Source organism: Marmota monax, unplaced genomic scaffold (assembly GCF_021218885.2).
Source record: "Marmota monax isolate L192 unplaced genomic scaffold, Marmota_monax_Labrador192_F-V1.1 WCK01_AAM20220418_F8-fsc00004, whole genome shotgun sequence".
NCBI classification, from domain to species: domain Eukaryota; kingdom Metazoa; phylum Chordata; class Mammalia; order Rodentia; family Sciuridae; genus Marmota; species Marmota monax.
Window position 1 is genome coordinate 30,758,194 of NW_026692881.1, and position 27,133 is coordinate 30,785,326.

The window sequence follows — 27,133 nt, forward strand, 5'->3', positions numbered from 1 at the left end:
TCCTACTGAATGGGACTTTAGTTCCTACACAATCTCCCCAGACAATTTTGTCATCCTCATTTCTCATTATTCCTCCTCAAAACGAACCCTTTGCTCCAAACCAGGCTGGTGTATCATCCAACTCCAAAACACTTGTGAGTTAAGCATTTATTAACCAATTATAGGTAAAACTCATTAATTCATCCAACAAATATTTACTGAGCACCTGTTCTGTCAGGTGATGTACCGATGCTGTACACACAATGGTGAAAGAGACACACCAGGTCTCTGTCCTCAAAGAACTTAGAGGTCAATGGGTTATTGAGGGCAGCCCCTGAGAGATGGTCCCAGCCCAGGACACTTTCCACTTTTCCATTAAAATGTCAAATAAGTCAATATATCCGTGAAGACTGAAACTGGGGAAAGAGTTCAGAAGAAAGGAAGGGCTGGCCAGAGGGACAGTTGTGGCTTGCAGCTTCTTTAAAGATGTGGGATTCAACCTAGATATTCAAAGATGGGTGCAGGAGAGTTCTGGGTATCGCCCATCCGGGGACAGAGGAAAGGCTCAAAGGTGGAATGGAAACAAGGGCAACAATATTGGCTCCATTGGTATAAAAGTTCTCTGGGCCTCTAGTCAGCAGAGCACAGACTCTTTCTTGGCAGGGCCCCAGGCTCTGCAGTGGACCAGCAGATGACTCAGCATCCGCTCCTAGCATCAAGGGAATTCCATCCAGCAAGGAGGATGAGGCAGGTCGGTGATGCTCTCACACCACAGAGAGGGAGACATTTCATGAGAGATTCAGAGAAAATACCGAGGGAGCATATCTGTGGGTAGGTGCATATCTGTGTTTGTATACAATATTTATAGTCGCTTAATTTTATTCATTTACCTTCACACGTGCATTTATGGAAAATAACTATCTTGTTTCCAGGTGCTTTGTAGGTTGCTTCCTCATTTTATGCTAAGTGACTTACAAAGCAGGCAGAGTAGGTAAGATAATGTTTTCCAGACAAACAAGAGCAATGTGGATGTTTTAAGTGAACTGCGTAAGTTGGGAAAGTAAACAGGCAAAAGTAGAACAAGTACACCCTGTACATCTCGGCCCGTTTTTGCAGCAGTGGAAATATCTAGAGCAGAAGGCGCACTTTAGGAAGGCCTGCAACCTCATGAATGATACCTGTGTAAGGTGCTCAGTAAGGTGTAAGGAAGCCAGGCATGTAGTTTGGACTTAAAAGGGAAGGAAGTAGGCAGCCTCCCAGAAAGGGAACATGACCCAAGGCCCTTCCTTCATTCCCCTTCATCTCCCAAAGTCCTGCCTGCATTACCCCACTCCTAGGCCTATCCTAACCATAACCATCCTTTAAGGTCCATTACCCCCCAACCATTTTTCAGCTCACACTGTGCTTTCCTCGCATTGCTTTCACTCCCACTAACCTCCCCGGGGAGAGTGCATAACCGTTTCTCTCCTGGGCATCACAGTACGTGCAGCCAGCACATTGCTAGGCTCAGAGCAGGTTGTTTACAAATATCAGCTGACTGAACGAATTCCTGGGACCGCCACAGATGCGTACCGACAGCCTGGGTTCTCATGTCCCTGCCCCCAGGGTGCCTGGCGCGGGCCGCCCTCGAAACCAGAGGAGTTCGCAGGCCTCGAGGAATGAGGAGGCGGACGGCGAAGGCTGCACCGCCGAGTCCCAGAGCCACTGGGAAGCCGACGCGCCACCCGGGGTTCGTGCCCCAAGTGTAAGTGGGGGTCAATGCTCCCCTGCTCCTGCAAAACGCACTTCAGGGAGTGGTTAAATGTTTCCCCATCTGGAAAATCGTCGGGGAAAAGTGGTGAAAACAAAGCTGAGAGTCTCAGAGCCCAACCCCTGAATCAACCCCTCAGGAGAGGGAGGGAGGGGGGCGCCAGGGGGTCGGGAAGGAGTGAGAGGTCCCAGCTGCAGGTGGAACCTACGGCTGGAAACCTCGCGAGATCTGGGGTCGGGATCTCGTTGTGTTGCGTTGCCTAGCGACGAAAGGACGCTCGCGGGCCCCCAGGCTAAACCCCGCTGTAGCCTTAAATCTCCTACCATGGGGGAAGAACGCGGCGGCGGCAGCTGTGGGATCACTAGGGAGCTGCAGAAGCTGAAGCAGCAGGCGATGGAGTACTACCGGGAGAACGACGTCCCGCGCAAGCTGGAAGAGCTGCTCAACTCCACCTTCTACCTCCAGCCTGCCGACGTCTACGGACACCTGGTAGGGACCTGGGACGCGCACCCTCCTCCCTCCAGCCCCTCTCCCCCCGCCCCACGCTGCGGCAACGCGCTGCGCTTGCGCCAAGAGCCGCGCATGCGCGGCGGCGCCGGGGCTGGTGGTAGGGGTTCAGAGACGTTGGAGGCGGCGAGAGAACGTGGCAACGACCCCTGGGGCGAAGGGCTCTCCACAGGGAAAGTGCTGGAAAGGAGGCCGCCAGAGCACAAAGGACTGTATACAGATTTGTAGCTGCAGCGACAGCTCAGAGCCTGGCTGCCCCTGTGCCTTCCTGCCCCGTGGTCTTTTACATGCGGATTTGAGTGGCTCCTTCTCAGTCATCAACCTTCAATGGCCCCATTTCGACCATGAGACCAACGTCCTGGCATTTGCTAGGATTTGGCCTCAACCCATCCAGGGCCTCATCCAGCTGGCTCCCCTTGCTTCCAAGTGTCACTGGAATTTCAGGCCTATGCTCTTTGGCTTGTGCCAGCTCCTCTATCAGGGCCAGCTACTCCTTAAACTTCACCTTTCTCGCAGAAGCCTTGTCCACATTTTCCTGCACCAGGAGTCTTTGGGTGGATCTATCGCATTTCCTATGTGTACTGTATTCCTTTGCATCAGCTCTAGAGAACTGAGCACAGGGGCCTTTCTTACCATGTCCCACAGTCCTCTGCCCAACCCTGAAACCTGGCACATGCCTTAGCCTTCCTTAAGTGGTGAGCAGTTGAAAGGAAGGCATGTGTTTACAGATCCCTAACTACTAGGCAACACAGCATCTGGAAGGCAGTGTGGTTGGGCTGGTGGAAGTTTGCACTATGGTAATGGGAAGCGAGGAGGTGGCAGAAGGACAAGCAAAGTGTGCAAGTGCTGTGACGGAGCATGATGTGCTGTGAGCGTACAAACCTACGTCTGAGCAGTTGACAGAACACCGTGAATGTTCCTTCCCTCCATGGTGTATACATCAAAGATGTTGGGGGGGTCCAGGTGCCTTATGTTCACTGAGACCCTGTGCTTTGTGCTGAATGTTATCTCACTAATCCTTAGAACCACGGTGAGGTAAAAATGATTCTCCTTTTCCAAACAAAGAGCCTGTGATCCTTGAATTTAAATTATTTTCTCAGTGATGAGGAGAAAAAAAATCAAGCCAGCTCTGCATCCTTTTATCTAGCAGAGTACAGGTGTCTGACAGCTTATAAATTGTTTAGGGACACTAGTCACTGATATAATAAATGGAGTAAAACCTATGTTGATAAAGGATTGTGTGCTAGATTGAGGAATAGCTCACTTTGTCTATTAAAGGAATTCTGGGATGGAGAAGATCCCTGTAGTCTGTATTGGCCAAAAGAGCTTTGAAGGATGTTCAGGAATTGCAATGGCAAAAACACAACCTCCTTTCATTTTCTTAGTCATTCCCTAGTTTGGGCCATCCCTATTTCATCTAGTCTTTCAAGTCCATTCTTCACAGTGCTGCCTGAGTTCCTCACACTCTCTCACCTTAATTCTCTTGCTCAGAAACCTCCAGAGATTTCCCTTTCCTTGCTAATTAAGATCACACACTGTGGTACATGGTGTTTAGCCGCTCCCTCCAGTAACAGGCTTATCTTCTACTCCCCGATCCCTGCTCCTCTACACTGGACTGCTGTCCCCTACTGCCTGAAGTTTCACCTGCTTCCTCTTGCTCATCTGCCTGAAGTATCTATCCTCCACTTTCCTGCATGTCTGCCTGTTGAAATACTATCCATCATCTAAGTGTTCACCTCAATTATCATTTCTCCTGTTTCTCAGGCTTCATAGGAATTCAGGGATGGAGAAGATCCCTGGATCCCTGCAGGCAACAGCAATATAGTGTGTTTCCTCATCATAAAACTCATGAATGAAGGAGCCTTGGTTGGAAATCAGGCAGATCTGGGTTTGATCCTTAGCTCCAGCACTTACTAGCTGTGGGAGATTATTACATTTCTGGGCCCCCAATGGACACATCTCCAGTGTGAACCCTCTGATGGAAGTCCCTTCCACATTGACTCTAGGCTCAGTCATGTGACTGGCTTTGATCAATAGGACCTTGGCAGGCATGTCCAGAGGCTTGGTAAGTGCTGGCATATTGAGACTTGTCTTCTTGGAAGCTAGTCCTCATGCTGTGAGGAAGTCCAATTATCCTGCTGGAGAGAGAGATCATACAAAGAGGCCTTGGCAGATGTCAGGCAGCCAGGGTCCCTGTGAGAAAGACGGCTGCCCAGCCAGCCCCTGGCTGTTCTGGCCCTTGTCAAGCTTCCAGATGATTTCATCTGCAGAGGAGAACCCAGACACAGCCAGTGAAAGAATGTCCCCAGTTGAGTGCAACTCAGCAGAACTCTGAGCCAATAAATGGTTTCTGCCACTAAGTTCCAAGGAGGACTGTTTAAAGCTTTAGATCATTAAAACATGGGAATGCGATCTTGGACATTTTATTTCTCTGGAGCTCAATTTGCTCCTCTGTGGAATGGAGATGATACCACCTACCTAACCAGATTGGGAATCTGATAACAAAATATACACAGAGTGCCCAGGGATGAGTCTGATAATCATTAATTTAAATAATAATTCTATTTATGCCAAGCACTATGGTGTGTGATACCATAGTAAAAGGAAGACAGTCACCTTGAGGTCCATAAGGATGCTTGCCAGAGCTGGTGGAAGCAGAGGAGGTGGAAAGGGGCCTGGCAGTGAGCACGGCCATACAGTGGGTCAATGAAAAGTATTAAGCACTTGGAAATGTTAGTTCCCTTCCCCTCCAAACGCAATATGGTACACTGAAGGTCCTAGGCACTTGGTACTTGTTGAACACAAATTATATAAGCTTAGTAACATTTTTCATCCCTTAAGTATATCCGCATTCATTTAGGCACTTACTTTGTAACACACAAACCACCATCCTTAAATGCTCAGAAGGCTGGAAATTGCTTCTGCTTCAGGTCTGCAAGTCCCCACCTTTGAGCTGGCTTGTTGCTGTGGGTGTTAGAATACCTGTTGTCTAGGCTGAAGCCACTGGCTCTTGAAATGAATGATCAGAGACCTAATCTGCTAAATGGAAATAGAGAGTGAGGAGGGTGCAGCTTCGCTTTCCTTGCTTCTATCCTCTCCTCACCCCAGTTCCTCTGCAGTGAACCACCACCTGGAGATTTTTCACTCAGGGTCCTGGAGTGGGCTTTCCACCTTAGCTTCCTTCTCTTTCCTCACCCTCTTCCTTAGATCACTTCCAGTTGGCTTCTGCTTTTCCACCTCAATCAAATGACTAGTTCTAAGTTCCCTATGAGCTTTTTTGCCCACGTAGGACTACGCATGAGCTAGTGAGATGCAGTGACTGCACTAGTCTTCATCCTTTAAAGATCAGGTGCCTTGCTAGGAGGGATAAAATTCAGTCCTCCTCAGGGTTATTAAATTTGAATGTGTCACAGAGTTCTAGAGATATATTAGGGAATTGAGTTGACTATCAGAAGGCTTTCAGGAATGACATGAGACCTTAAAGTTTAAATTAAGAAAAGTATCATGGTTTCCATTGAGATTTCGAATGACAACACATTGTCCCATGTGCCAGAGACTTGTCGTAGGGTAGAATCCAAATCTCAATGATGGTTAGAGCAGGGCTGTTCCCGTGGAGCTGTAGTCTAACCCCGGTGCCAGTAAGGACACTCATGGAGAGGTTTTGTTAAACTAGTGTAAATGTGAACAACCTTTTGAAGATAAATTAGATGTGCTATTCTGATTTTTGTTTTTGTGTGTCTGTGTGTGTTGAAGGCAAACTACTTTTCTAAACTTGCAAAGCCTCCCACCCTATGCAAAATAGTGGGGAAAAATGTACTGGATGGACTGGGGCTTCCAACCCTACAAGTGGAAATATTCTGCACCATTCAAAATTTTCCCAAGGTATGAGCCAGTTTAAAATGTGTTCTTTAACACATCTTGAATCCACTGCATTTATTAGCAACTTTTGTCTAAACTGTAGAAAATTAATGCTTTGAAATTCAGTGTTTGTAAAAAATATAGTTCATAGCTAGTCGCGTAAATGTGAGTCAACCAACCATGATTTATATTTTTGTTATGTTTAAGTGTAATTTTGATACAAATGTAACATGCTAACCTGAGGAATATCCAAGATGAACAACAAAAATGAGGTAAAAATAGTTTTAAAACTCTGAAATTACTAATGTGATGAGTTTAATAAATCAACATACAGGTTTATAGGTTTGTATATTTATATATAGATTTATAGATATGTAGATTGATTTAAATGATTCGTTTAAATAATTTCAGAAATTCATTTTAATTCGCCTTACTTGCACCATATTTGTTAGAAATTAATTTCTAAATTAAAAATTAATTTTGCTACAAACTCTAGGAGAATAATTATGATTAAACATGTTTATATCCTTATAGCTATTTATTGAAGAGGTAGTGATAAAAAATAAAGTTCAGTGTAGGGTTTACTACATTTTAAGAAGTAGTAATTTTAAATGTTTCATGAAGTCAGGTTTTACAGTTTCAAAAACTATAAAAATATCTCAAAGAAAATTATACATATTCTCATTTCCTTTGGAATTGGTGATAAAGACCATGCACGTTAAAAGATGGATTAATCCAATTTCCTATTTTCTATGAGAGATAGGGAAACCATAGATCACATTCATGTTATTTTCAGAACATCTGCTCCGTCATGATCCCCACTCACTTTGAGGTCCACGAGAATGCTTTGCCAGAGGTGGTGGAGGCAGAGGAGGTGGAAAGGGGCCTGGCAGTGAGCACGGCCATACAGTGGGTCAATGAGACCATCACCGAGGAGTTGCAGGGCCTGGTGCCCTCCAACCAGGCCCAGGTGGATCACATGCTCAGGTACAGCCTCCATTGAAATAGAAACCATCAAGAATATATAGAGTCTATTGTCTACATTTCACCTGCCAATAAGTCAGAAATTTACAGAGTTGGGAAGTCAATTTAAAAAGCATATATTAAGGCAGCAAAATTTAACATAAAATATTGTCTTTCTGCTGAAAATCCTGCTATTAAAATTTTACTATGTAAGGTTACATAGGGCCTTTTTGTCTTTTTTCAGGCGTAGAGCATCCCTGGGATTCAGCACAAGGGAAGGATCAAGTTAGAAATCCAGATAATGTTCTCTCCCTCTTTTCACCCCTTCAGGGGCCACCTTTTGAGCTGCTCATGTCCTTCCATGTAGTCACAATGGCTGTTGCTTATACCCTGTCCTCCAACAACCAAGTCTTTTCATACTTAGCTCATGGGTTGACTCTAAAATTCAAAAACCAAGGAAGCATTTTTCAGAAAGGGCTGTGTAAGTACAGCTCGGTACTGCACCAGGTAACAGGGTTAATCACTTTTCCTGTTGTGCAGGCCTAAGGCCTCAACCCCCTTGGCCAAGCAAAGGCCAACTGGATTCTCTTTCCTTAAGCTTTATCACTTTTTAAATTGTGTATAATGTTTTAGTTTGGTAAAGTAGTTTTTGGTTCTCTTGGAGGTTTTGAATGCCATTCCACATATTATTTGGGGGAGGGGGGCTTGCTCCTGGACTGGTTCCTCTCTGGGTCTACCACAGAGATACCATAAAGATTTATGTTCTCCTGTTTCTGGATTCCATATTTTCCTTTTTTGACTTGATGGATTCTATTCTTGGAAAGTACAGGTGAGACAGGGTATATGGGAAGTAAGATTGTTGAGTTCTGATATATGTGGAAATGTTAGTACTCTGTTTTCATGATTGATAGTTTGGCTGAGTATAGAATTCTATGCCCAAAGCAATTTCTCTCGGTCCGTTAAAGGCACTGCCTCACTAGCATCTAGATTATTCACAAATATAATGTAAATCCGATTCCCATGTCTTTTTATTTGCTTGCTTTTTGTCTATGGAAATTTTAGTCTCTTTTTTAAAAAAATTTATTTATTCTGGGGGAGTAAAATTGTTGCATAGTTGTACTTAAGTAGCATTTCCCAAACTTTTTAAAAGTATTCCCTTTAAAAACCCCCCGTTTCCTCTTCCAAAAATAAGACATCAGCCACATACTGCTCTTTGTGTATTCCACTGTATTCTTGAAGGATTTGTCTTCTGAATGTCATTTATACAAAAATAATTGAGTAGCCCTTCATCAAATTAGGTATTTAAATTTTTTTATATTTATTTTTTAGTTTTAGGTGGACATAATATTTTTAATTTTATTTTTACGTAATAAAAATACAAGGGTCGAACCCAATGCCTCACACATGCCAGGTGAGTGGGCTACCACTTGAGCCACATCCCAGCCCCAGGTCTTTAAATTTTACTTTGAAATTGCAAACAGAGGGCTGAGGTTGTGGTTCAGTGGTAGAGCCCTTGCCTAGCATGTGTGACGCCCTGGGTTCAATTCTCAGCACCATGTATAAATAAATGAATAAAATAAAAGTCCATCGACAACTAAAATGTGTGTGTGTGTGTAATTTTTAAAAATGCAAACAGAACTCAAGTAATTTAAAAAATGAGCCCCTGAAAATCATTAAACATTTCTTTCTAGGCCAAAATGAATTTCAGTTCTTGAACACAGTTTTATAACAGGAGCATTCTTTTTAGGTCTTGGAAATTGAAGCTGATTTGTCCTTAAGTTGCCATAGAGCATATTATTGAAGCACAATGGGGTCAGGTCAACTCTAAAACTCAACCAAAAGCACAGAGTGGTATTCCTAAATGTCACTGTAAAACTGTGTTTTCTCGCCATTAAGGTTATTCTTCGCAAATAAAGTACAAGAAGACAAGGAGAGGAAAGAACTAGAGAGGAGCCTGGAAGAGTCAGTAGTGCCAGTACCTCCACCTGTAATGCCACCACCACCCCCTCCGCCTCCTGCCAAAAAGAAAGGGCAGAAGCCAGGTTGGTGGCCAGACATCTTCAGAACCTTTAGTGACAAACATGAGAGGAAGAAAGGCTGGCTGGCTCCCAGCCAAGTGCCACCCACCCTCCATGTCATGTCCCTGCTTGAAGCTGCTGTGCTAAGTCGGACCCACATTACCCTCCATTTTTGTTTTTGAGAAAAAATGATTAGTTTATCACTTAGAAGTGAGCACTTGGTAAATAAAGTGCATTGAGGACTGTGGGTGAAGGTCACTGTAGAGGTTTGATCCCCAGCACTACAAAAAATAAAGAAAGAAAGAAGTTAAAGTACACAGTGGCAATGAGTGGTAGGGTGGAGATGGGATGACACGGGGAACTTTCACCTCCTCAGGAAATTGCCATTAAGTAATCAAAGGGCCACTCTATATTTTAGAATACTGAATCCTTTGATATAATGTAAATCCGACACTTTCCGAAACCAACACTTTCTCGGGCTTATGTCACACGTAAATAAACATTTTCTTTAAGCAACTTTAGTATTTTAAAGCAAATTATACAGGGTATCACTTTGCCCTTTTGCTTCCTGTCTTCCAATAGTTAGCTAACATTAGCCCCTCCGCTGTGTTAGTGCTGGAACTTCTGCTGTAATTGTGCTTTTATGTCTACTAAACTGAGGGTTCCCTGCGGGGATGAGTGACTCCTGCCTCATTCAGCTTGCCATTGCTAAAGTCTAGCATGATGCCAGGCACAGCCAACCACCCAGTAAATGTGGGTACCGATGAATAAGAGCACCAGACCAAAAAGTGACCAAAGAGACCATGGAGACAGGTCCTTTATTTCATTAATAGCAGCTGCTGAGGTCCAGCAAAGGGAAGAGAATTGACCAAGGCAAAATGTTCCTGGGACCCAGGCCAGAGGCCTCCCGGGGTCCCGACTGACTAGATTCAATCACCCACCCAAATCTGAAATGAGAGAAAATGATACAAAAAGAAAAATGAATTTAATCATAATTTGGCCCAAACTGGAAAGACAGCTAATCTGCCTTCTGAATATTATGATTTATAGGAACAAAGCCAGGAAATATACATATGTAGATTCAGCCAGGCTGTGCTATCTGAAAGATTGTTATGATTCTGATTTTCCAAATTGTGTTGGTGCCAGGGATTTGGGGGCAGGGGCAGTTTAGCTTCCATTTTCAGTGTGAGACTATCACCTGTAGGAAGCTGTGATGGAGAAAATAGCTTAATGAATAGGTTAAGGGGAAATGGCTGAGGCTAAGAAGGAAAAAAACAATTTGGGGCTTTTAATTTTAAATGGGCCCCATTACGAACAGAATCATGCTAGACCTGTCTTCTGTCCCAAGAGTGAGATGCTCACTATTGAGTTACAATATAGGCCACCAATGGATGTTCATTTGGCAGCAGCTTTTGACTGAAAGAACTTAGACTTTATGAGAGGAGAAAATGTAGGAGGGGACAGTAACTTGCTAGGCACTAGATATCTAGGTATCTGGATATCTGCTGGCTGCTTAGGCATCTCATCTCCACTGAGGACCTGAGCCAGGGTCAGTAGCTGTGGGGGGGGGGAGGACAAAAGAACATTACAGGTTGATGATGAATTCTGTGGTACCTGATCAGACAGCATGGCTGAGAATCTGTGAAAGATGGCAAAGATTCTGGGTAGACTATTGGGCCTAAGGCATTTCTAGAGATGGTAAATAACACGGAAGCAAACATGAGTTTAGGACTGGTGAAGAAGGTGGCAAGTTAGGTATACACACTGACTAGATGCTTAACAGAAGGTGGGGTGTGCAGCAGCTCAAAGAAATTCAGAGAAGCAAAGGAGTTAGAATTCAAAAGACCATCCAAATCCTTTCTTCATTCACTTTTTGTAACATATTGCACAAGTCTTTTCATCTCTTGAAGCCCCAGCTCGCTCACGTAGGATGTTGGATAACAAATATCTACCTCATTTGACAACTGAAGGAGTTGATATTGCATTGGCCTCAAATTGCTTAGACAAAATTCACAGTTCAGAATTTTGGGGGGATAGGTAAGTGAAATCAAACAGAAAACTTCTGGGCACTTGAGGTGGAGAACAGGTTCTTCCTAGCCTGTTTTCAACCTTCATTTTTGCTGGGCATTCCCAGCTGTCAGTGAAGCATTTAAGATACAGTCATGTGACAGTCCAACTTCCTAGAATCTTTTCTCCTGTCTTTTTTTAAATTTTTTTATTGTTGGTTGTTCAAAACATTACAAATTTCTTGATATATCATATTTCACACTTTGATTCAAGTGGGTTATGAACTCCCATTTTTACCCCATATACAGATTGCAGAATCACATCAGTTACACATCCATTGATTTACATATTGCCATACTAGTGTCTGTTGTGTTCTGCTGCCTTTCCTATCCTCTACTATCCCCCCTCCCCTCCCCTCCCCTCTTCTCTCTCTACCCCCTCTACTGTCATTCATTTCTCCCCCTTTTCTCCTGTCTTTTTCCTCCAGGAAGGAAGGACACCATCACAGAGAAACCTATCCCGCCTGCAGAACCTGCTGAACCCGTGCTCTGCGGCAGTATGGCCATAGGAGCTGTGTCACTAGCTATTGCCAAAACTAGCGCCATACTGGGCAGTATTCCTCTGTACTTGAACATTGCATTGCTGAAGCACAATCAGGTTAGGATCTGTTTTATTCCACCATGAGAAGCCCTGAGGGGCTCAATGTGAATGAATCACATTTCTCATTTTCCCCTTCTTTCCTCTTATTTTAGGAACAGCCAACAACACTAACTATGCCTTTGCTGATGGTATCTCTCGCCAGCTGTGGGAAGTCATCACCTGGAAAATTAAATTTAATGAAAGAAGTGATTTGCATTCCCCATCCTGGATTGACAACCAAACAAGTATCTTATATTACTCCCAGACTACATTTTCTTAAAAAAAATTTTTTAAAGTAAAGAAAAAACCAAATACTCCATCATTGATGATTTTTTTTTTTTTTTAGCATAGCTCCCTTATGACACCAAAGGGAAAGAGAATTAAAAACAAAATATTTTAGGGAAATCAGGGAAGTGGGAAGAAAGTAAGACCCCCAAAGGGAGCAGACCCTGTTGATGTCTGGTTTGACACAGCACTGGCTCATGCCTCTGAATCACAGAGAAGCAAGGAGCGAGTGACTCTGGAGACCTCTGTGGTGAGGGATGGTTGTTACCTGGGGGAGTTGGGAAGTCTGTGACCTTCATTTTTTTTTTTTTTTTTTTTATTGGCAGTAGCTAGTGGAAGCTGGCACTTTCCTGGCAGCCCACTCTGTGAAGAATTCCAGGCCTAGCAGATTGCCTGGCACATAAGGGATGTTTAGTGCATATATATGGAAGGAAGAAAGGAATCCTAAATTTCATGCTCATTTCTCAGAGGTGGGCTAGTGTTGTCTACGTTGCTCTTCAGTGGCCTGAAAGAGCCATTATGCCTCTTTGGATCTCCACGAATTGTTCTGCCAGTCAGGAGAGCTAAAGGTGTATGTTCTGCAGTCTACACGCTCAGAAAAAGTTCAGGAAGCTTCCTCCCATACCTCCCGGAATAAAGACTGATATTTTTCTAAGTTAGTGGAACTAGGTTTAAAAATAAACCCTCAGGATGCTTCCTTTATGAGAATTCTTTCTTCAGAAAAATCATTATTACCTTGCAATTGATCAGTCACAGAAGACAGATTGCTGTCTGGCTCACCATCTGCCAGGTCAGATTTGGATCCCCTCACCAGGATCTTTCCTTTGGATAGTACTTGTGCTGCTTGATACCAGAGGCCTCAGCATGCCTTCTTTACACAGATGTCATCATCCTCAGAGCACATTCTTGAATTTTTAAGTGAAAGTGGATTTAAACTGATTTGGCCACTCTTATCCAGACTACGTTGTTGACCTGTGACACATATTGCAATAATGTTGACTAGGTTGGCTTAAAGACCATGAAAGAGTCTGAAATTAACTTGTTCCAATCACAGGGCCAGTCAATTCTGAGCAATGAGGAGGCTGAGACAGAGGCTTTTGCTCATGCTCAGTCAAATGCAAGCTGGGGGCTGGAGATTAACATTTAATCTTCCAATTCTGCAGCTCACCCTGTCCACCAACTGGGGGCCATTTTCAGGGACTCTACAAATATTCTGAGTTAGGAACAGACAGGTGGTGTAAGTGTTCGCATTTAATATTTGTAGACAACAGTTTTGGAAGATGATGGTTACTCTACTTACAGGGTGTGGAGATGCTTCTGGAAATTCGGAAACAAATTAACAAAGTAATGGAACTGGTAAGTAACAATCCATGGTGTCTAGTTATTGACCTTTGCCTTCTAGCATCCAACTCCTATTTCATTTTGGCATTAAGTCAATATTGGTATTACTGCTATGGAAAACACATTTATTTTGGGTTTCTTATGCAAACCAAGTGCATACATTCCTCATTTGCTATGGATCCATTTTCTAAATGTATTAAACAATCTCAGTTTGAAGATTTATTTTTTCTTTTTTTGAGACAGGGTTCACTAAGTTGCCCAGGCTAGCCTGGAACTTGTGATCCTCCTGCCTCAGCCTCCTGAGAAGCTGGGAGGACAGACTCTCATTTTGATTTCTGAGATAGCTGGCTCTGTGCTAACATCATCCTTAAGGAATTTGTAAAGGATTTAAGGACCATTGGCTATTTCCAAAACCCAAATCCACTCTGCAAGAGAAAGTGTGTGTGTGTGTGTGTGTGTGTGTGTGTGTGTGTGTGTATATATATATATATATATATATATATACACACACACACCCTGAGAATATTATAAACAATATGTTGGGCCTATAGAAGCAAATCCAATGGTAGAAGGTAATAATACTCCTTAAGATCAAGAGGGGATTTTGCATCCTCTGGCAAAAGAGAGCAGGAGTTCCACTTGATGTGCAAATACTTCATTCCCAAGAGTAGAAACACAAATCTATGGGTATGACTGGGGGCAGAAGGAAATATGGGGACATATGTGCCTGAATTTAGAGAATGGGACTTAAAAAAGTAGGGAGTAGCTGGACTCATCCTCCTTGTGTGTATGTGTGTGGGTGTCTGTGTCTGAGATTTGCAGTGTGGCTGCCCAGTCCCCATAAGTGGATAGTTAGAAGATCTTAACTCTTCTTGCTGCCACAGCTAAGTCTCAAAATCCCAAGTGGTTATGTTTTTACCTTCTATTCCACAGCCCCCTCCTCCAAAAGTGGAGACCAAAAAAGGACATAATGGAAGCAAAAGAGGTCAAGTGCGTATACGAAGGCGTTCACCACACTTCTGTAGGGTGCTTTATGTAACCTGCTTCGTTTTCTCTCCCATAGTTACTTTGCTTCAAGACAAATGGAAAACACAGGGTGATGTTGCTTTAAGGGCACCAACCCAGAGCTGGAACATCAGTCGGCCACTGCCTTTCCAGCAACAGGCTACCTGGCCATGGCTGCCAGCAGCTGTCAGCCTGCCAAAGTCTCAGAGGACTTGGGAGCATTTATGAGGAACAGGATTATATCTGACCCTACAGTGAAGGGCTTAGGAAGCTGAATGTCCCCATAACTAGCTGAAAGGCTTTTAGATGTTTTAGATTTTAATTCTGCCACTACCAGTGATAGAATGAAAAAGGCACAAAAAGATAGCCATTCCTTCTCTCTGGTTCTGAAAAGCACTACGTAAGAGGAGCCATTGTGGGAACTCAAGAGTTTGCCAGGAGAGTTCAGGCAAACCATCCTTGTGAAAAGTGGCCACTTGGCCTCCAGAGCCTTGGGAGGTCAGCTAACTTCATTGGTCAGTCACTTTGGTGATTGTGGATGCTCTGATACATGTACCTATTATATATGTCTAACTTTCCAAAGTATCTTCAGTGAGAACCCTGGAGGTGATGCAGGCGGGTGGAGGCCTCTCAGGTCTACAGCGTCTCTGGGTAAGGCAGCAGTCCCAGCACACAGTCAGGGACTTCAGAGTCTGTTGAAGTCAACAAAGAGGGGGCAGCTCAGAAAGAAACTTAAGAAAATGTGAATAAATTCATCAGCAAGTAAAATCCTTGGCAGTTATATGTTGGAATGAGCACAACACTCTAATTAGGCCTTGTAAGAGAGGTGGGGATGGAGAAGCGTTGACCAATTAACATTGTCCTCTTCATTCTAGCAGGTTGTCTTGCATGTACTGAGAGGCTGAGGCCAAGATCTGCCCTGTGATCAGCTTCCCTTTAAAAAAAATTTGTTTTTTTCCCTGTTAGAAACAGGTTAGATAATAGGTTCTGGATAAGCTACCACACCAGAATTAAGGGTGGATTCTGCCAGCATTAAAATCTGTCCCAGATCACGTCATCTTGGTAAAATGGAGATAACGGCAGTCCTGCTTCATGGTGTTAGCATAAGAACAGCTGCATTTGCTTCATGGAATTCAGCTGAAGCTTTACTAAACTCAATCAATAGGCAAAAATTTCCCAGTTGTTTCTTTGCTTGCTCAATAGAAGCTTCCTATTATTGACATTAAAAATGTTGGATGTTCTTATAATTAGTGCCATTACTAATATTTATACCTAGGTTCACATCTACTCTTAAGCCCTCAGAACCATGGGTACTGCTTCACCTTGCAATCATAATGTAGCAATATAGGTGAGGGCATGTCAAGGCTGACCTTGCAGTAGAAACAGATAGCTGCTTTTTCCTGGGGTCATTTGGGTCCCCAGATCTTCCTTACTAAAATCTATCCCCAGTAATGCATCTTTTCAACCAAAGTCTTCAATCCTTCTGAAAATAAAACTTATGCTGAAGGAGGATTACATTTTTAAGTTTTAGCAGTTATGTTCATTTATAGGAAAACAGAACATAAGAAAGGGCAAGTTTTGAGGAAGAGGACTGGTGAGCTGGAGACTGGTGGACATTTACAGGGACAGCCTGGAGATTTACTGACCTGGTGGTGGTGGCTTAGGCTAGCTAGCCCCATGCACAGTGACAGAGCTGATAAAACAATAATATAGGCAGATAGTGCAGGTAAATCATATGCCCAAAATCCTGAAAGTGGGACCTGGAAGTAGGATTAATCAAGAATGGAAGGACTTGGTCTTGGAGAGCTGTGTCCCGTTATGAGCTAGGACTATCTCAGGACCTTAATGTGCTGGGCTGACATTCATCATTTTCTTCTGACCGTGTAGCCACCCATCACTAGCAAGATGTCCCATCTTGGTTGTTTGATCATTACCTGTGACACCGTAGAACAGCTGCTGCTTCTAATACAGGGAATCTGTGCCAACTTGGGGCTGGAACTGGGAACCAATCTGCATCTAGCCATCAACTGTGCCGGCCATGAGCTGATAGACTATGTAAGTTTCTACTTGAGAACATTCACTTCTTGTTAAGGTCCGTGATTTTTAAATGAAAACTCAAAAGAAGGGCTTATTGGAATATTTTCCAACAGATGCCTTTTTTTTTTTGGTTTTAATATTGTGTGAGGGATCTAATCTAAATGGAGTTGAGAAAGCCAAATTAGCTAATCACCAATGAATAACAACTATATAATTTTTAAAAATAATAAGATAAAATGCCATGCTCATATATAGGAATTCTATAATAAATGAATAAAATAGGTAACTTACATTGCAATGTAAAATAACCAACTGGTGTATTTTACTGAGTGTAGTCACTTGGTAAATACTGAATCTGTCAACATTGAAAGTGGATCAGTTGTAGCAAGGACTTGATAGGCAAGTGGTTCTTAAGAATTTATCCTGTGACTCCTTATTTTTGCAATTCTGGGGATCAAACCCAGGGTCTCACACTCGCTAGGCAAGTACTCTACCACTGAGATGCAACCCCAGCCCTCACTTTTTATAGAAAAATATTTCTAGGTGATTGAAGTTTTTATCCAACTAGATACATTAAAGTATCATCCCCAGCCTTGGTTGGGGAAACAGACCCTCAGTGATGACATACTATCTGCTGATCAGGCCACTAGAGAGATCTTTTAAAGAGGAAGAAAATGGAAAACAGGTTCTGTCCTTACTTCCTCAGATTCATACAACTAAGTACCTTTACACTTGGGAAATATGTATTCTAGGAACTCTGGAAGCTTTCTGTCTCTCACACACATATACTTCCCATTTCCAAATATACAAATACTGAGTCTCAGTTTTATAAAATGGCAGCATATTGACAGGCATTTATGGTGAGTTGGTAATTAATGTCAAATTCAGGGGACATGACAAAATACGTTTTTTTCTTTAACTGTGATCCTAACTTTGACTACAAAGGAAGTTTTGAATGGTATATAAGAGCCCTAAGTTTGGGCTGATTTCTAAAGTTCTTTTACTTTTCTAAAGAAACTAAGCACATAAAGGAATGTTTAATTCCCTATTCTTCACATAATGATTGGTTCCTAGGCATACCATTAAGAAAAATAATTGCATGTTTTCATCAGCAATGTATACCCAGAACTATGAAGATACTGATTGCTACAGCTGACTGGATGGGTATTTATTGCTTATATTCAGTAAAATGTATCAGCTTTATATCATATAATTCTTATAATCATATTAGTTCAAAGTCATTAGCATTTCCTCCCTGACAAGATAGGAGTTTAAAGTTATGCATCACAGAAGCTAAAAGTTCTTAATGCTTTATAAGGGAAGGAAAAAGCCCTATAAAATCTCTTCAATTATGGACTTCTTAGGAATCTTCTTAATTCCACGGTTTGTCAGCAGCAGTGGCTGGAAGCCATCAGCAAGCAAAACAGACATCTCTCTGTCCTATCTCCCTCCCAGAGCCCGGATACCCCAGGCACTATCCCTGCACATAGCTTTGAACGTTGGGAGCTTTGGCGAAAAGACAAACCTGAATCTTCCAGCCCTGTTTATTTCCATACTTAATAACTAAGTGGGGTTGCCCTAGAATCCCACTTCAGGACAGTATGGTTCCCTCTGGAAGTTTCATACTCCTTGAAAACAAAGTGCCTTCATTCAGATTCCATATTGGTTGTTAGTACTCCAAACCTAGCCCTGTTTTCAAAGTTTAGAATATTTACAGTAAAGGAAACAAATCATTTGATCACAGTGAGTTGCAAGACGGTGGGTTCTAGAAAGTGGGCAGGTTTGCACTGCTATTCTGTTCACTGTTTTATGAATTCATGCTATTGTCCACCTACCCAGGCAGCTGGGCACCTGGCACCATATCAGAAGTCTAAATAAAAAACAAGTCCCCTCCCACTCTCTACCTGTTGGGTTTTTGTGCAGAAGGCTCCATCCGATGTCTGTGGGAAGAACTCCAAAGGCATCAAGAGGAACAGTGACTTGGCTTCCCAGGATAATCTTTTAAAGATATTTGAAGCCAAATGCATAAATTTCTTAGAGGAATGTGACTTGAATCTGCTGGCAGTATTTCATATGAAATGAACAGAAAGGAATTTGAATTGCATCTTTAACATCTGAAGAGTCCATTGCTTATTCTTTGTTTTACTGTTTTCCTTACACACATCAGAGCAAAGGAAAGTACGAGGTGATGGCGGGCGTCTACAAGAGTGCCGCCGAGATGGTTGACCTGTATGTGGATTTGATCAACAAGTACCCTTACATTATAGCCTTAATTGATCCTTTCAGGAAGGAGGTAAGCAGGGCCTACTTTTTATATTTTATAACATATATTTTATACGCTATAAAGTAAGCAGGCTTACCTTTTGCATTTTACAACAAAACAGAATAAAACCTCATTCTTTTGGATCTCTGTCATTTGGAATGTGTTATAATTTGAGCTGGGGTTAACTTGCTTTATTTTGGCATTTATGAGAAAGGCACTTACTAAGCAAATGAATAGCAGAAACACAATTACCTGGGAGCATGCCTGTCTGTGGAATGAAACAAGCCATTCGCCAGCCCTTCAGGAGTACCTGTGTATTTACAAGCAACGTAGCTGATGGAAGCCGCCCCCGCTGCGCTCGCTGGTGCTTCAGTGGGTTAATCATATGTCATTTTCATGTGCTCATGGAAACAGGACTTCTGCGAGGCCAAATATTTTTTAACCTAAATCCAGTTACTATATATGCATAAAAGTAACAAAAAGCCATCTTTTTAAAAAGGGTTTGAGATACTGAGATTTTTGTCCTGTTTAAACAAATGCACCCGACAAGCACTGTCTATAGATCATAGAAGGTCATCTCTCCCCCACTTCAAACAAACTCCAAAATTAGAATTCTTGATTTAATGAATTTGAGAGTCCACAGTATATTGAAAAGACAGACAAACATCCTTTCTTACTGAGATCTGGGGACAGTTCCTTCCATCCTTTCCTGGCCTGCTACTTATCAGTATTCTCAGAAGACACCCACTGAACTCATGCTAGACTCTCCTTGTGAGGACAGTTCTGAGGCTCTGACCACAGCTTTTTTTTTTTTTAATATTTATTTTTCAGAAGTAGTTGAACACAATAACTTTATTTTATTTATTTTTATGTGGTGCTGAGGATCGAACCCAGGGCCCTGCATATGCTAGACCAGCGCTCTACCGCTGAGCCACAACCCCAGCCCCCAGCCTCAGCTTTTTTTTCCTGTGATAGGGGGCACCTGTGTGGTCAGTTCTAATGGGGTAGGTTGAAATTAGCCTAGTGGATGACCTTTTGTGTAGATTTGTGCATATACAAATATATACAGACACACACACCATTTGTTAAATAAGCATTTCATTTCATATGACACCTTCACCAATAAAAACAGGGAAGGGCCTTCAGAAAGATGGCGGAGAGCCCTGGCAAGGTCCTATCTTTTCAGTTTTATGTTTATCAGAAATAACAGAAAAATCTTCTATCCAGTGAGTTGTGAACAGCATTAGGGGTGGTACAGTGGATGACAACAGCCTGGGTTTGCAGAACACCACAGTCAATGTGGGAATGGCATTTAGCACATTGACATTTTATTCACAAGATCTTTAAATTCAAATTAAATCACTTGAAGTTTATCTTCCATGAAGCTTGCTAATTTGTGTGGCTAAGGTACAGGAATCACTCAGGCATGGATGTGAAAGAAAATGTTTTGTGTGTCTCAGGAAAAGTGTATGACTTTGATTATGTGCTATATGATTCCTGTAGCTTGTGATTGTGTACTGTACATTAGAATGATCAATTCTTAAATATTTACCCAGGACGCTGAACAGTGGGACAGCATCTATAATGCTCTCAGTTCCAGGTGCTACATAATTGCAGGAACTGCATCCAAAAGCATTTCTAAACTTCTAGAGCAAGGAGGCATCGGCAGCCCCAGATCCCATGGACTGATCATAAAACATACAAACCAAACTACTATGTCTGACTTGGTGGAAATAACCAACATCATTGACAGTGAGTAAAATATAAATCTAAAGACTCATAATGATTTGGTTATACAAGAAGCCAAAAATATGAAGTGTACCCAAGTTACTAAAAAGCAAGGAATAAATCTCCAAAGAAAAGAAAACCCAGCCATTTTATGGGAGATTCAGTGCTGGAAAACAAACCATAACTTGGTGATTCACAAGGTTCCAGAAACAGCCCTAGTCTACCAGGTCATCCCCCATACTGAGGGCCACCACACAGGTGTGGTCAAGGCTACCCCATCAGCTTCACAGTGGGAAGGGCTTTTCAGCCTCTAACAGGAGAAGCAAGGCCTGATTTCTTATAAGGCACAGCCACTAGCACATTTCTCAGTTTGCTTGAGGCTGTGAGCTTAGGAGATAGAAAAGCTTTAGAGAAACCCAGAACCTTACAGCTAAAGGCTAGGTCACGGACTCTGAATAGTGGACAGCAGAATAGCTGGTACTCCAGTCAGATTTCTAGACAGAGCACAGTGTTGAAAGCTCAGGAAGTCAGCTTAGCACTCACAAAGGACAAGGTGTCAGGCACCACCAGGGAGCTGCAGAGACAGAGGCAGTTGGCCTATGTCACTTGGCTAAGGTGTTATAGATTCCTTCTGTTCACTATCGCTTTGTGCTCTAGGTTCCTCTCCGTAACAACTTAAAAACAGAGAGCAGAGCCTAGGTACAGAGTAAGGATGTAACGTTACTTGATTGCAATCAATTTAGCCACTTGAACTTGCCTTGCCTTGCCTTAGGGAAGTCTGGTGGAGGGATCAGAGTTTGAACTGGATCACCTGCAGCAGGGAATGGGTCTACTTTCCCAGTTAAGAAAACAGGCAGCAAGAGGACCCCATCAGCACAAGCAGGCAGTTTTCTGTTGAGTACAGTGACCAGGGGCAGAGGCAGGTTCACCTACAGCAATAGGAAGCTGCTGGGCAGGTGAGCAAATTGGGTAGCATCAAGGAAGCATCTGGAAGCAGGTCCTTAGCCCAGCTCTGGGGACAGCTGAAAAGTTTTTTTTTCATCGGCCTGGGATGACAGAGAAGAGCATCTTTGTGTAGTACATAAAGCGTTTAGCTTTGGATTTAATGCTCACAGCAGCCCTGTGAAATGCACAGCACACACTGTCCCTCCATTTACCTAAGAGAAATGAGCCATGGCAGGGTTAAATAGCTTCCCCACAACACTGTGCTCATCCCACTGCCCATGCTTACTTTTTTTAATTCTGCAACTTTCAAACTCTTTCCTACCTCTCAGCCTGCACATGCTTTTCCTTTGCTCTAGAATGCCTTTCTCTGGGCCATCTACCTGGCTAGCTACTCATCCTTCAGGTCCTAAGTGAAATGCCTGTGAATGCATAGGCCTCCTCAGACCTCCCCCACCCTGATTCTGCTCCGAACCTTCCTTGTACCATCGTATATTTTCTTTTTGTAGTGCTGACCACAATGTCTGATTATTTAATGGCTGATATCTCCCACTGGACTGTGAACTCCAGTGAGTTCATGGGCATCGTGGGTCCTTATGTACTGTGCAAGACACATAAATACCATGAACAGGCTTTGGAAACTAGACACAAGGGCAGTCTCAGACCCAAAGCAGGACTAAGAGCCTGACTGGCAGCCAGGGGCCAGGGCAGGTGCCAGAGGATGGAATGGCAGGCAGGGCAGTCATCTGAGTCAGATGACCTTTCCCCTCAGGCCCACCCCTCAGTAGGCATTCTGTCATCACTGCAGATGGCAAACTGTCGCCACAGTAAGGACTCTGGCCTGTGCCCTTCATAGGCTTTGGCAAACTTTAAGGGTCCTGAGGCCTTCAAATGATTAAATACTACCCATATTGCTCTTCTAAATATTCATAAAAACAGATGCCTTTGAATAAAATTCTATATGAAGTGAGAAAGTCATAATACAGGCTATCAACTCCACAGTCGCTGCCCATGTACTTACCACAGTTCACTGACTTGAAGGCGCGTATTTTCTTATGTGGAACAGCAACAAAATGAATCATGTCTTGGAGCTGAGGTCCTAGAAACATGTCGATCCGAAGTGAACATTTCTTCCTTTCCAGTGGTGATAAAATGGCAGTGCATCTCATAAGTAACAAATCTTAAATGTGATGAAATGTGGTATATAGTACCCACAGCATCTAAGGTACTAGAAAGAAGACTAAACAGATAAACCCAGCGCAATGTTTAGATGAGAAAATGCAAGTGTCTACCTTAGAATTCTTAGGTGGTCAAATAACTGACTCTGCTCTCTGTTCTTAAAATTAAAAGTTTTAAATTCTTAAAGTTTAAGTTTTAAATCTCTGGCCAATTTCTAATTTGGACCCCATGGCTGTTATGTGTGAACTGCTTCTGCCACCACACAAAACTGACAGGAATTGCTCTCCCAGGTAAGAAGCACCTCACCATCCTTGGAAGTACAGAAGGAGAGTGTCTTGATGACAGCCTTGTCGATATGGTAAGTGCTGAACACTGGTCAATTGCAGAATTGCCAAAACACTGCTTTTATCACGAATTGGTATTTCAGAGAAATGCTGTCTTTGGTGGAGAAAGTCATGTAACCTTTTATGAAATAGACTTGCTTCCTCCCAGACTGCTACCTTTTGTAAAGAGCTAATCTTTGAACTTTTAAAAAAGAAGCAAAATTGAAGTCCAAGGAAAATGACGAGCGCACTTAAATGACTGGGGTGTGTCCCTGCAATCTTCCCTCCTAAAATGAAGTGAGAAAGGCCAGCCTATTCTTAGATAAAATCAGCATGCTTACACGACTAGTAAAGCGCCCGATGGACAGTCAGTCACACCATCTGCCTGCCTTTCAAACTCTCGGCTTGTGAGCAGGTCACTTTACTTCCATAAAAATACAATATGAAGATACAAGGGGGAAACCCCAGCACAACACCGCGACAGCTCTTCTCTTCAAATCATTGTTGTAGCTCAGCAAAACATGACCCTCCCATCCAAAATGTTTCCTCTTCAGGCCGTTGGACTTGGGGTCCGGTTTATCAAGTTGGGGGGCCTTTCTCGTGGTGAATGGGTGACTAAATACAACCGCCTTCTGACTATAGAGGAGGAACTGGTCCACGAGGGAACGCTGGGTACGTGCTACCTTCTCGCTTTGTTTTCACTTCGCCATGAATAAGAGAACAAAGATTGGACCAGGGGGAATAGAAGTCCCTCGGTAGGAGGGCAGGGGAATCCAAAGACTATAAATAAGTGCTGACAAAACTAAGATGGCACTTGCCACAATGCACATTGTTGCCTTAATGGATTATCTGTTTACCTGAGTGTTAAAATCTGGCCTGATGCTTTTCAATAGAATTAATTGATAGGAATCTCCAAGCCTACCTTTTGTCATGGTCCAAATTATCCTTAAGGTTTCTTTGCACAGTCTGAAAGTTAAAGGCAGATGTTTTTCTGATGGTTCTTGGAGGCAACTTGGTTTACTTAAAACCAGGAGGCAGTGTGCTAATTCTACTGTATATTGGGAAGGCTAAGATCTCAAGAGAAATCAATTGATCGTTTAAGAAATGCTACCTTTATAAATCTGCATATGAGGAAGCACCTTGTGTAGTGGTTGGAGACAAACATCCTAAACATGCATTTTTATTTTTTATATTACTATTGTGATACCTGAAAGGAGACTGTGGCATGCAGGGACATTTAAAGAGACCAGTAAAAATTGTGATTTTTAAAAATTTTGTCATGTTTACATATACTCACAGATCCACAGAAAATGAAAGTATAATTGAGAGACCAATTTTGAGTTATGTAAAGGCATCAACAGTGAATCTGGTTGTTTAAAAGTGTGTAACACAAAAGCTCATTTTTTTCAAATGTGTTAAATTATATTGTTCTACACGTTGTCTGTCATCTTGACTAGAAGAGGCCACAGTTTCCTTAAATGGTCTCTCACATTTCCAGCCACTTCACAAGGAACACAGCTGCTTCAGAGCATCACAAACCTAGGAACCAGAGGGACAAGCCCTCCTCAGGTGTTAGTGCAGCCATCTGGGGGTTCCAAAATGGATTAAGGGATTAGTTGAGAATTTCTCAGACACTGGTCACTACATGCTAAGAGGACCCAAAACAGGCAAAACCAATCTCTCCACTACCACCTTTGATTAGAGGATATTGGCAGAATCTCAACCACTAAAACTACCACTGTGGGCCTGATTGGAATAGTCCAAGTCTGCCCCTGGTCCTCTTGGAGCAGGTGGTCTGCATTCAAGCAGTGTGGGCCTCTCCTCTAGTTTTTCCTGGTACCCTTTTCTGCTAAGCTCTGTCACAACACATCAAACACTGCAGAATGTCCTCTTAGGTGTGTATGGTATAGCACAGTTAATGCCTAACCAAAGACGGACCTGGTTTAAGTGGTTCTGGGTACTTTTCTGATAGTGATGTGACTCCTATAGATAGTTTTGACTAGGATGTCATTCAAATCATGTGATATATAATATCAGCACAGCTACATTAGACAGTAAATTTATTTTTGTTGTTTTTAATAGGTTTCAAAGAAGAACACACTTTTTTTGACTTTAATGAGAATGCTGAGAAGGCCCTTGAGGCGGCTGCTGGTGCTGGTGAGCTGCTTGAGCCTCCAGAGCCCATCTTCCCCACGGAGGTTGTAGAGGAGTTGGCCAAAATGTGAGCCTCTTCCAGCCAGGGGCAGTAGTGCAAGGCACGGCGTGCAGTGAGTGTCGGGCTGGCAGCTGTGAAGTACATCCCTGCACCGAGTCTGCTCTTAAGCACCACTAACGCATGCGCTTTTTCTTTTAATTTAGCTGTTTGGTAATATATGGTGTGTTTGCCTGAAATTTTATCTGTGAACTTTTTTTTTTAAGCCATCATATTTCCATGGGGACACGGGATCTTTTGTCCACTTTTCAAGATCATGTTCTGCTTTTATCAGAGGCCAATACTTGTACTGTTGAAACAAAATAATTAGTTTAGCTCTGGTTTCATTCATTTAGTTACAATTGGAGTCACACTTTTGGGGCACACTCTTTTGTGTGACATGTTGGCATTCAGTCAAACACCTCATCCTTTACCGAGCAGAACATCTCAAAAGCAAAAACCTAATTCAGCAAGAAGCTCTTGGTGCCGGAAGTAGGTGCCATCTCCTGGGCTCACCTGCTCCTCAACCCCACCTGGCCTTTCTGTGGCCAACCTCATAGGAGCACAGAGCGTCGCCTTGTTTTCAACCACCAAACAGCTTTATCTCACTTCTCTACAAGCAATTCCCTTTCCTCTCCTTCCTGCTTCCTCTTAAATTTTAGTTTTCCTTATATATTATCTTTGTAAATCTCCTTAGATCTGTTTTAAAACAAGAATGGGTATAGATTAATAAGTACATAAGTGAATAAATAATCCTGTGGTTCTTAAATATCCAGTTGTTTATACAGCACCATTTAAAAAGTGATCAGCAAGTGTTTAAAAGTGAGATGCTGCTGACCTGGCTCTCTGAAAGCTAGTGTTACAGCAGAGGAGATAGTAAATAAACTCAAACACACATCTATAGATATGATCATGTCCTACTGCTTTATATGGCTGGGTTCTCTGTTAAAAGGGCTACCATTTCCTTTAGTTAAAATTTACATAAATTGCCATGAACTGACCTGTAGGAGAGTTGGCTGAACTTGGACTTCAGACACAGTCTCTACATTTTTACCAAACACACAGAGGGCCTCTCCTTTTGAAAAGTATGAACAAGGAGACTTAATGACCTTTCGGCAGAGCCGAAGTTACCATCTAAAGTTGGCTCCATGGCAGACTCAGAGCAGTTCAAGTTGGACTTGGACTGGGACAGAGAACTGGTTGGTATCACTCTAAGCTGGGAGAACTGTGTCCCAGTTTGTGGCTGCCACCACCTCTCCTGAGGCTTAGCAACCAATACTAGGCAGGACAAACTGGAAGGAAAGTTCATTTTAAAGGGAGTACAAATATCCTCAGATGCACACACATACATAAATCCTAAGTGTGCCCCCAAACTGTGACATGAATTATAATGAAATCAATGAAACCAGAGCAAAAACTAATTAAATTCAATTAACCAAAGAGGTGACTTATCACCTTCACCAGATCAGCACTTTAATTTCAACACAAAGCACAGTCCACTCACGCTAACCTCACTTGAGGTCTGGGCTCACCTACGGACAGCAAGCATTTTAATTTAGACTTAGGGCCCCAAGAACACTTTCTATTTATACTATAAATATAAAAACTCTCTGTTATGTAATATAAAACATATATAATAATAATATCACTATCTGCAAAATAGATGAAAGAAACTAGGCATATCCCAGTTTAAAAATGAGAGGGATGGGGAAACGCGAGTGCCTGGAAGAAACTTCCAACCATTCTGACCCTGTCGTGAGGATTGCCTGCCCTTCTAAGGTCAGTGGTGATGGCGGGCGGTTACATACCACCCACAGCTGTTGGCACAGAAGCTGAGGTTATCACATGATGAAGTGATTACACACACATAGTGTGCATTTAGGAAAATAACCCAGGCTCTGTTAAGATTCCCTAACACAGACTTATCACTTACCTGACACTCAACCTAAGAATGGTCTGGAAAAAGAATCAACAGTAATTTGTACCTGTACTACTCCATTTCCAACAAACCTTTTACTGTTAACAAAGGTAAGGAAGGAGGAATTATTGATGAACAGTCGGAGCCAAAATATCCATCTTCTTTTTACTCAGACCAAACAAGGCTGGGTGCTAATGGCC

General features: G+C 42.7%; 2 protein-coding genes across 3 annotated transcripts in view; one reads left to right on the forward strand and one right to left on the reverse strand.

The window, feature by feature from the left end:
* Positions 1-2,189, reverse strand: part of Hspa12a (heat shock protein family A (Hsp70) member 12A) — a 148,438-nt gene extending 146,249 nt beyond the window's left edge. Inside the window, exon 1 of the mRNA XM_058581326.1 lies at positions 2,053-2,189. Within this exon, the coding sequence (XP_058437309.1) occupies positions 2,053-2,055 (3 nt within the window). The 5' untranslated portion in view covers positions 2,056-2,189. The remainder of the gene's footprint in view (positions 1-2,052) is intronic.
* Positions 1,997-25,784, forward strand: Eno4 (enolase 4). Of its 2 annotated transcripts, XM_046450388.2 has the most exons (14): positions 1,997-2,218; positions 5,990-6,118; positions 6,891-7,081; positions 8,954-9,099; positions 11,570-11,739; positions 11,835-11,966; positions 13,309-13,362; positions 14,281-14,337; positions 16,240-16,407; positions 18,557-18,682; positions 20,209-20,404; positions 22,792-22,859; positions 23,379-23,496; positions 24,907-25,784. In XM_046450388.2, the coding sequence occupies exons 1-14, from the start codon at positions 2,054-2,056 to the stop codon at positions 25,047-25,049; spliced, it is 1,863 nt and encodes a 620-aa protein (XP_046306344.1). In that variant the 5' UTR covers positions 1,997-2,053; the 3' UTR covers positions 25,050-25,784. The 2 variants fall into 2 exon arrangements, with proteins under 2 accessions (XP_046306344.1, XP_046306345.1); XM_046450389.2 differs by lacking the exon at positions 14,281-14,337.
* Positions 25,785-27,133: the final 1,349 nt, after the last annotated feature.

Excerpts from the sequence above, each read along its gene's own strand:
- Eno4 (XM_046450388.2), top strand. The coding sequence starts at position 2,054 with ATGGGGGAAGAACGCGGCGGCGGCAGCTGTGGGATCACTAGGGAGCTG. Across the intron at positions 2,219-5,989 it reads CCGACGTCTACGGACACCTG|GCAAACTACTTTTCTAAACT; the intron begins GTAGGGACCTGG and ends TGTGTGTTGAAG. Across the intron at positions 16,408-18,556 it reads GCCATGAGCTGATAGACTAT|AGCAAAGGAAAGTACGAGGT; the intron begins GTAAGTTTCTAC and ends TACACACATCAG.